The 9,179-nt window shown below is 34.9% G+C and overlaps 2 protein-coding genes across 2 annotated transcripts in view; one reads left to right on the forward strand and one right to left on the reverse strand.

The window, feature by feature from the left end:
• Nucleotides 1-1,445: 1,445 nt before the first annotated feature.
• On the reverse strand, nucleotides 1,446-2,654 carry LOC111388702. Its single transcript, XM_023013479.1, has 3 exons — nucleotides 2,343-2,654; nucleotides 2,007-2,250; nucleotides 1,446-1,919 (listed from the first exon to the last, which is right to left on the reverse strand). Exons 1-3 carry the CDS (start codon nucleotides 2,652-2,654, stop codon nucleotides 1,726-1,728), a joined length of 750 nt encoding a protein of 249 aa, XP_022869247.1. The 3' UTR covers nucleotides 1,446-1,725.
• Nucleotides 2,655-7,873: 5,219 nt separating this feature from the next.
• Nucleotides 7,874-9,179, forward strand: part of LOC111388703 — a 3,139-nt gene continuing 1,833 nt past the window's right edge. Inside the window, exons 1-2 of the mRNA XM_023013480.1 lie at nucleotides 7,874-8,012; nucleotides 8,152-8,186. Coding sequence (XP_022869248.1) covers nucleotides 7,874-8,012; nucleotides 8,152-8,186 — 174 coding nt within the window. The remainder of the gene's footprint in view (nucleotides 8,013-8,151; nucleotides 8,187-9,179) is intronic.

The following is a 9,179-nucleotide window of genomic DNA, read 5'->3' on the forward strand; positions in this document are numbered from 1 at the left end:
CAGACTCTCATCCGATCAAAATATTTTCATTACTTGCATTATGTCACGCTTTTCTATACTCATGCCTTGTAATTTTTCTAGAACCAACTGCCAATTGATATGGTTTAGCGTATCTAATGTTGCTTGAGTCTCCATAGCAATTGCAATTTTTTAGATGATTCGGCAATGCTTGATAGGGCAACGAGACTCTCATCATTAGGTTGGGTACGTCGACGGCGAACTTTGTTAGTTCCTCCTTCGGCATTACGCTTAGGAGCGCGAATGGGGCTTGGATCTGTATCCTCATTTTGACCATCAACTTCATGCACATTTTTATCTAAAAAAATAATAAAATAAGAATTTGTTAGAATCTCTAATATAATACGAATTATATAATTTTTTATGTACGATCTAGTACGTACCATGATCGGGGGATAAAAAGTCATTGCCGGTTACAGCACGATCTCCTGTAGCAGAATCATTTCCAAAGATAGCCTCCAAATCATCATAACGAGAACAAAGTTTGGTCCTCCACTTTCCAAATTTTGGTTTGCCCTACAAGAAAAAGAGTGAAATATGTTTTACGCTAGTTAGTGGGCAGAATAATTGGTCCTCCACTTTCCAAATTTTGGTTTGCCCTACAAGAAAAAGAGTGAAATATGTTTTACGCTAGTTAGTGGGCAGAATAAATTAGATTAGTAATATTTAAGGAATAATACTTTCATTGGTCAATGAAATTTTGTACCTTCAACAACTCCTCCCAAGCTAGTACATCGGCTGTGACACGTCCAGTGTGAGGATCTAACCCAAAACCACTCATGCTTAACAATTGACGAACTTCAACATATTCTTCTTTTAGAGTTTTCAATCGGCCCTCACATTCTTATCAGACACCATGACTCTGCATCCATTGTGCACGTTCTCGATTGCTTTGGACACGTGATATGATGAAAAGCCATTGTCACTTCTTTTGTGACTAGACAACACTTGATGTAGTAGTGCAGTTATCATACAACCGTCCATTGCATCACTCCAGCGTATTTGACAATTCCGAGAATTAGGATCCGCTTGGGTTGAGCTTATTTCCTCCACATCTGAATGAAGGGTTGGTTTAGGAACTCGAAAAGGTGCCGCAGAGCTTGTCGAATATTTGCCATGTATAGTGCAAGATTAACTGTTTATGGTCAACCAATAAATAAAAACATTTAAGAAAATTGCATGTCAACAATGTCTCCAATAACAACAATTCCAATTACAATATTGAAAATTCTAACAATCTTATGTCAACTATTATAGGACATGGGGAAAAAAAATAAAAAATCTGCTTAATGTCAAAACATCTTCAATTCAAGCAATTACTACATATGAAAGTCTAATACATTTATATCCATTACATAGAAACGAAAAAACAAATAAAAAATTAAAAACAAGAAAAAAAATCAGATATCAATCGAAATCAATTCCCGCATTCTGATTGGAAAGATAATCATCCCACATTAAATCAGCAATCGCATTCCTCTTATTAGACCACACTTCCTGATTTGTGAAAGATATGTGAGCATTTGGAGTTTCATTTTCAAGTACATTAATATGCGTAGGGTTAACCTCATCGTCACTACTATCTAAGTCGTCCTCCTCACATACATCTTCAACATCATCAATCCTTAAGAAGTTGTGGATGGCAGAACAGGCAAGGAATATCTTTGCTTGTGTGTCAATGCCGTGATAGGGTTGATATCTCAATATTCAAATCTTTTTTTTCAGCAAACCAATTGTACGCTCAATAACATTGCGTAGAGATGAATGTCGAAAATTGAACAACTCCTTGCTACTTTCAGGACGTTGACCTTCAATGTCTCTACGATGATAACGAGTCCTACGGTATGGTGCAAGAAAACCCGAAACCGATGGGAAGCCAGCGTCAACAAGGTAATATTTACCTAGGAAAGAGTCGTTCATAAGATGGTAGTTAGGTAATTATAACTTATGCGTTGAAGAAATATTTTCAAAATAGTGACACAACTTACCAATAGGAATTGTTAGCTTATGTCCTTGGCGTAATATTGCACTCCGTAGCAATCGACCGTCATGTGCGGATCCCTCCCAACCGGCAAGCACGTAGGTAAATTTCATATCAAATGTGCAAGCTACTAAAACATTTCGGGAAATCACTTGCTTTCTATTGCGATATTTACCTTGCTCCTCTAAAGGCACATACGCAGCTATATGTGTACCATCGATTGCTTCTACAACATCCTTTAAAAAACAATACTTTTCAAAATAAATGTGAAATTGAATTTTTAAGAAATGTGATGAAATAACTACAAACCACTAACTTGAAAAAAGGAGTATCATGGCTGCACATTTTCTTTTTCGTATGGTGAGTTATGAGGAGTGGCATTAATCACAACATCTCTATACAATCCAAGACAAGCGTGTAAGACTCTGTGAAAGTAAAAGCTCACTGTTTGACCAGAGCGAAAGAAAGTAAAACGTCCAGCGCGATCACGTTGGTCATGCCCGACTGTATTCAAAAAAATTGCGAATTGTTCCTCAATTCGAACGTATTTACTGTCAACCAATCCATAAGATCGCAAACGAGCACATAATCTTTGAAATGGACCTATTTTCATCCTAAGGAGATCACGACATATTGTATCACTCGTGCCAAACATTCGTGTAAGTGTTATTTCTCTTTCAGAATTCCAATTTGTATGAGGAGCTCTTGGAAGATGTCGTGCACGACGCCTAAGTTTGTTATATCACAATCGCTTGCATGACCATCGTCCAAAATATACTTAAATGTTGTCGTCGGCATCGACGTTGATTCATTGTTGTAGCCATGTTATAAACTACCACGGTAAATAAAAATTTGTTTAGAAAGAATAACATAAAAGCATTATAGAATAAAAAGTTAACTGTAGCTACCTCATAATAGAAAGTCATGGCATGCACTTCCAAGCATAATGTCAACTGGTTATATTAGAATTCTTAAAATCATTTTTTTCAATTTCATGCTTCCCTAACTCATTCGCACCACAGTAATCCCCCAATTAATAGAATCAAGAACATAAACCCAAGGACATAAATTGTTAAGCTACTTCTAAATCTTCAACTATCTCTCTAATCAGAGATTAATAATAGGTACAATAAAATCTAAGCAATAAAATAACTGTCTCCAACACAGTGAGATGATTATAAACTAGAAATGATAAAATCTGCCTTAAAATATGTCAATGTCGTTAAAGAGTGACACGTTTATTCACTTAAATCTAGTCTTGAACATGTCCTCACTCACACAAAATGAAGTGGTCTCTTTTCAACTTTCTGTGGGAGATGCATTAGGATTTATTGTTCTTCATTTCCCTTTTTCATGGGTCTGATATGGCTGTTTATTTTTCCATAGGTGGCTATCATCCCAGAGGACATTCTGAAGGCCAAACAAGAAGTTGATGCTGAATTTTTTGGTGAAGATCGAAGCTGGGCTCGTGGAGAGGGCAACATGAGCCTCTTTCTTGACTTCAATGACATGCCACTCTCTCATTTTTACACAACTGTTTTATAATACCACTCATTCAACTTAGAAAGCACATATTTGACATGGAGGCACAATTGTCAAAATTGCATGATCATGATAAGAATTGTTCAAATTAAACTTGAATTGGACGAAAATGGTATGAAACTGTACAAGGAATCTCACATAACCTATGACTTGGTATCAATTGGTAAACTTTGTGAAAACATAAACAAGCACCCGGTTGGATAGTTTAAATACTAACGACTATTTTAACTTCTTTTTTCTTCAGGCATCAACTAGTGTTTCTGAACGTCTTCAATGTTTGAGAATTCAAGACCTCTGTTTTTTAAGGATCTCGATACTTTAATTTTTGTAGAGTTCTTTTACACCTAAACTGATATCAACATATATCACCTTCAAATAGAGTGGCTTTTAAAGCATGGTTCAACCAAAAATTACGAGTCACAGAGAAAAAGGAAAGATGATATTAACAAGAACTGAGACGGTAAGACTGAACCTCTTCCATAAGCTTCCTCTTTGAGGTGCAGAAATTTTCTCAAGTCGGGAAAAAAAGTTGGTTCATAGTGGCAGTAAATTACTTCACTAGGGACCAACAATAGTTTATTCACCATACTGGGAATAAGATAGAGTGAAGTTTTGAAATTAAGCAGAGGATATAAATATTTCCCAGATAGACAATATTAAGGCTCACTGAGCTTATCATTATTAATAATTCCATCACTTCTCAAATGTGGTGAATCTGGCATATCCTTCTTTGAAGGTGTCCAAAGCCATCTTAACTGATCCTCTCTCAACTTATCCTTCATAGATGCCATATTCACCAATTCATCTATTTACCTTCTTGTTATACTAGAAACCCGTCTTAATGTTCTCATCTCAATCAAATGCTGTTTACATATCAATGCAAGGAAAATATATCAAGTTCTCACTTTTTACAGAAAACATCATCAGTAAACAATGAAATTATAGTCATCCAGTTCTCTAAAATCCAAACTAACAAACAAAAGATGAGAGACTATTCTCCCTTAGATAGGGAGGCGACGATAAGCTAAACGATGGAAAGCGACCAGCAATCAGTACAATCGAATTTCCTATGCTCAATCCAATAATTGCAATCAATGACACATGACCACCGATAACAACAGCAACACCGAAAAATAATACCAACCCGGACCACCAGCTTCCTAATGATTGATGAACAAGGCTACGCGATCCAATTTATAGACAATTAAAGGGGATATAAACGGCCAGATAAACTTACCGTATTGATCTGAATGGTCAAATTTGCGTTACAATCCTTGTGGAAATTGAAAGCTTCGTAAGTCGGTGAGTTCTAGGCGGCGATGATTGTCAAAGTCATCGAGAAAATACCATAAACCCAGATTCTTGGAATGATTACCCAGCTCTGGAAGCACAGAATCGTCGAGTTCTTCCTCAGGCTCGGTTGAATTGATGAGAGAGAGGGTAGAGATTTGTAAGTGGGTAGAGAGAAGAGAGAGAGAGAGAGATATTTTTAACGTAGGGATGAGAGAGAGAGAGATTAACGTGGGTTGGTTACTAGAATTTTTGGAGAGATAAAATTCCATGGAAAATAAAATCCACCTCCCCCTAAGGAAAATATTTTCCTTATTTTCAGGGAAAATGTGGTCACGTGACCAAAAGAAGGAAAATATTTTCCTTAGAAAAAATTGTCAATCAAACCAGACAATAGTAGAAAATTAGGTGGAAAAAACCCATTTTCCATGGAAAATATGTGCAATCAAACACACCCTTAGTATTTTGTAATACGTAACTTATCAAATTAAATTAGTCAACATTCAATTTTGAGGTCAAATATGTCATGCTAACCAAATAAAAATATGAAACTAAAAGCAAACAAAATTGGGAAGTGTGGGCAGCGGTTGATTGTGTATATATTAATTAAATCCATTTCATTCTAATCCATTTATACACAATCTATTCGGTATTCACACACAAACATACACACACAGAGAGAATCCGAGAAAGGAAAGGGAAAAAAGAAAAAAGAAAAAATAGGAAAGTTCGCCAACGTTGTTAGAAATTAGTGTTTTCTACTATTAAGTTTGAATTCTTCAATTCAAAGGTAAGTAAAAGATTACTTATTGAATAACTATGTTCAATTTTAGAGTTGTTAGATTATTAATTTAAATTCAATTTTATTGAAATGAAACTATTGAATTAAATATAGTAAGGTATGAAATTAAGTTATAGGATAAAAATAGCTCAAGTGATTAAAGAAATTTGGAAAATTGCTTTAAGTATAAAACAATTTAGACTTTGTATTGCCTATTTAATTATTGAAGTTACTTAAAATGGTTAATTTTTAATCTAAAAATTATATCATATTTCAGAAAACAATATGGAGATCGGGACAACTACCAACCGAGTTGATTTTGCATACGTAGTTTCGTGAGTGGAGAAACTTAAATTTTTTCAAGTATTGCTATATTGATTATACTATTATGTTACGTGGGGTTATATGAATTATTTCAATACCATTATTATTATAAAGTGTTCTCTCACTATGATAAATGTGGATTACTTGTGAATTAGAATATGATATGTTTTATTGATCACTACTAGGCCACCAAGGCATGTGAGGCATACATTGTGTTGACCATAGGTGAAACTTCTCGGGTGATCGTAAGGATAGTTAGGCGGCGTAACTTTGGTGATCATGGAGACGAATGATCACTTGCTCGTGCCGTTGTGATATGGTGATTATTGGCACTCGGATAGAATACTTCTTGGGGTGATCATGGGCCGTCAAGGGATGTACCTCTAGTGATCACAGGAGGATGGTCCACTCAACTGTGATATTGTGATTATTGGCATCTCGGGTGGGATACTTCTTGAGTGATCATAGGGCTGTCAGGGGATATACCTTTGATGATCACGGAGGATGGGCCACTCAAATATTCCTAGTTAATTATTGATTACTGATATTAATATTACACAGATCTTTATTCGGTACCTAGTAAACGTGTCAAGGGCCCAATAAAAATGAAAGTTTCAAATGAAAATATTTCAAGCTAACATTGATGATTTTCTCATAATCTACGAGATGATATTTTTCAGTATTACAAGTATGTTTCCTATCTTGACTATTATTATATAATGTTATATCATGACCTATTAAGTGATGTAAACTTGATTTTGATAGAAATATATAAATGAAGAAGTATAATTATTTTCGAATTTCTCCACTTACTGAGCTATCAACTTATATATTTTCTCATAATTTTCTTAACAAGTAGTGGTTGAGTCCTGAGCATCTCTGAAGTTGAGCCTTAATTTTGGAGACACTCACACAATAGAGTTTGCTCGTATAACTCATTTCATAGAGCTTGCATTCAGTGTTTTAGGACACGTTTATTTTTAGATGTCATTTTGCATGACTTATATATAGCTATAGAGCTCACTATGTATTTGGCATCTATATGCACATTTCATGCTATTTTCATAGTAAAAGTTGAAATTTCAGCTACCTCTATTGTGTTGTGTTATTTTTAGGATTTGTGCATAATGGATTACAAGTTGGTTAGTCATATATACAGGAGAAATAATGTCAAAATTCTATTAAAAATAATTTATAAAACATTGCATATTGTAATAGCCTTGATGGTGGATCCAACTTTCAGTTGGTATCTATAATCAGCGCACGTTATGTTCCAAGTCCACTAGCATTATATGGAGAGGGACGTGTCAGTTTTGGTATCAAAGCATGTTTTAGAGTCTATAGGCTTGTATTTGCACAAACATTCTAATATTTAGCATAACATGCATAAATGTAGGTGATCATGCCTCATGATGGTAGAACTCGAAAGCTTCGAGATATGCTGCCACTCTCACATTGCTCCAGATAGAGATAAACCTAGAGAGTTCAAGGGAGGAGATAAATCAATTCACCAGCCTCTTGAAGAGCAGGGATAGGAAAATGTGATTAGAAATGATCCTATAGCTGTTGAAAGAATTGCTACTATGGTTGCTTCTGTTATGCGTAGTAGGGACTGAGATTTCACTATTGAGAGGGCTACAAAATTAGGAGCTAAAATTTTCACAGGTACAGCCAATTTTGCTGTAGCTTAGGCATGGATGATCAAGATAGAAAGGGTATTTGATGTTATGGGTTGACCAGATGTTTAAAAGTTGTGTCTTGCCATTTATTTGTTAAAAGAATATGTATATGATTAGTGGTAGTCAGTATAGAGTACATATAGGGGCCCTTTTATTATCTCTTGGATATATTTCAAACATATTTTTTATGATGTTTATCATCCCCATTCATATAAAAATGTAAAGCAAGATGAATTTTTGAAGTTAGTTCAAGGGCAGATGACTGTTGCAGAATATCAGATGAGATTCATTGAACTTTCAAAGTATGCTCAAGTTTTTGTTAGCAATGAAATTGATAAATGTAGGTGCTTTGAAAATGGGTTAAGAGAAGAGATTAGGTCAGCAATAACAGCCGCAAGTTGGAACGAATTTGGCAAATTGGTTGAATTAGCTTTGTGAGTAGAGGTAAGTATTTCTTATGGACCAATTGGTAGAGAACAGACAAAGTTTAGAAAAAAAAGAAATAGTTAGATGTTGACAGTTACTTCTAACTATAGATCGCCACAAAAGAATAGTAGAGAATTTCGACTTGGTATGTCCAATTCAGGTCAATTCAAGCCCGGAGCAGGGGAAAATTTAGGTCCTTAATTTAGTCATAGTACTGTACAGCAGCCATTGATTAGCCGTCCTCATTCTTAAGATTCTTTTCAACAATCATTTATCCCTAGACATTGTGATACTTCAGTAATGCTAGATTTCCATATTATGAGTTATGTACATGATATAATCCCAAAGAGTGTTCAAAGTTCGAGAGAGTTGGTATCTATTATCATTATGACCAGGGCAGACAACTCAAAAGAAATTGTCCAATTTTATCATAAGAGAGTAGCATGTTACAAAGGATACTTTCTCAGTAGATTTTGATAATACAAGATAGAGTAAAATTCAAAGAGATGCTTCGACTAACAGAGCAAGTGCTATCTGTGGATCTGATCCAATATTGCAAGTGGTAGTGGTACTAAACTAAAGGATCACGTAAGACGATTCAAGACCCAGGGAAAGGTTTTTGCTATGACTCAGTAGTTGACAGGGGAGTCACTAAATATTATTATGGGTATATTCTCTATTCTTAATAGAGATGCTTGTATTTTGATTGATCATCTGTCAAACTTAATTTTTAATACTACAAAGTGCAAGTGCAAACAGTCTATTCTTGCTATGACCTAGGGATTAACGCATTCTTATATGGGAAAATTGCAGTCGAGATATCAAACCTTTCATTTATTAGCAAACTTGACCCAAACCTTTCATTTGTGCTACCCACGATACCTAACATTTCAAAAATTCGCAATTGAAGTCCAAAGGGATGAAAACTGTTAATTTCACTGTTAGTTGACCAAAAAATTAACATTGACCATAATTTTGACTAATTTTAAAAGGATAAAATGGTAACTTCACATTTTTCAACAAAAAACATAGTTATAATATATCAATAACTAAATCAAAAAACAAAAACACTATTCATCTTCTTCTCCATTCATCCCCGTCACACCTACCCAGCCCACAAAAAGGGTTTGGTACTTTT

Source organism: Olea europaea, unplaced genomic scaffold (genome assembly GCF_002742605.1).
Source record: "Olea europaea var. sylvestris unplaced genomic scaffold, O_europaea_v1 scaffold520, whole genome shotgun sequence".
In the NCBI taxonomy this organism is placed as follows: domain Eukaryota; kingdom Viridiplantae; phylum Streptophyta; class Magnoliopsida; order Lamiales; family Oleaceae; genus Olea; species Olea europaea.

Coding starts and splice junctions, on each gene's coding strand:
- LOC111388702 (XM_023013479.1), bottom strand. CDS start 2,654: ATGTTTGGCACGAGTGATACAATATGTCGTGATCTCCTTAGGATGAAA. Junction 2,251..2,342: donor CACCATACGAAAAAGAAAAT/GTGCAGCCATGA, acceptor TATTTTGAAAAG/TATTGTTTTTTAAAGGATGT. Junction 1,920..2,006: donor TAAGCTAACAATTCCTATTG/GTAAGTTGTGTC, acceptor ACTCTTTCCTAG/GTAAATATTACCTTGTTGAC.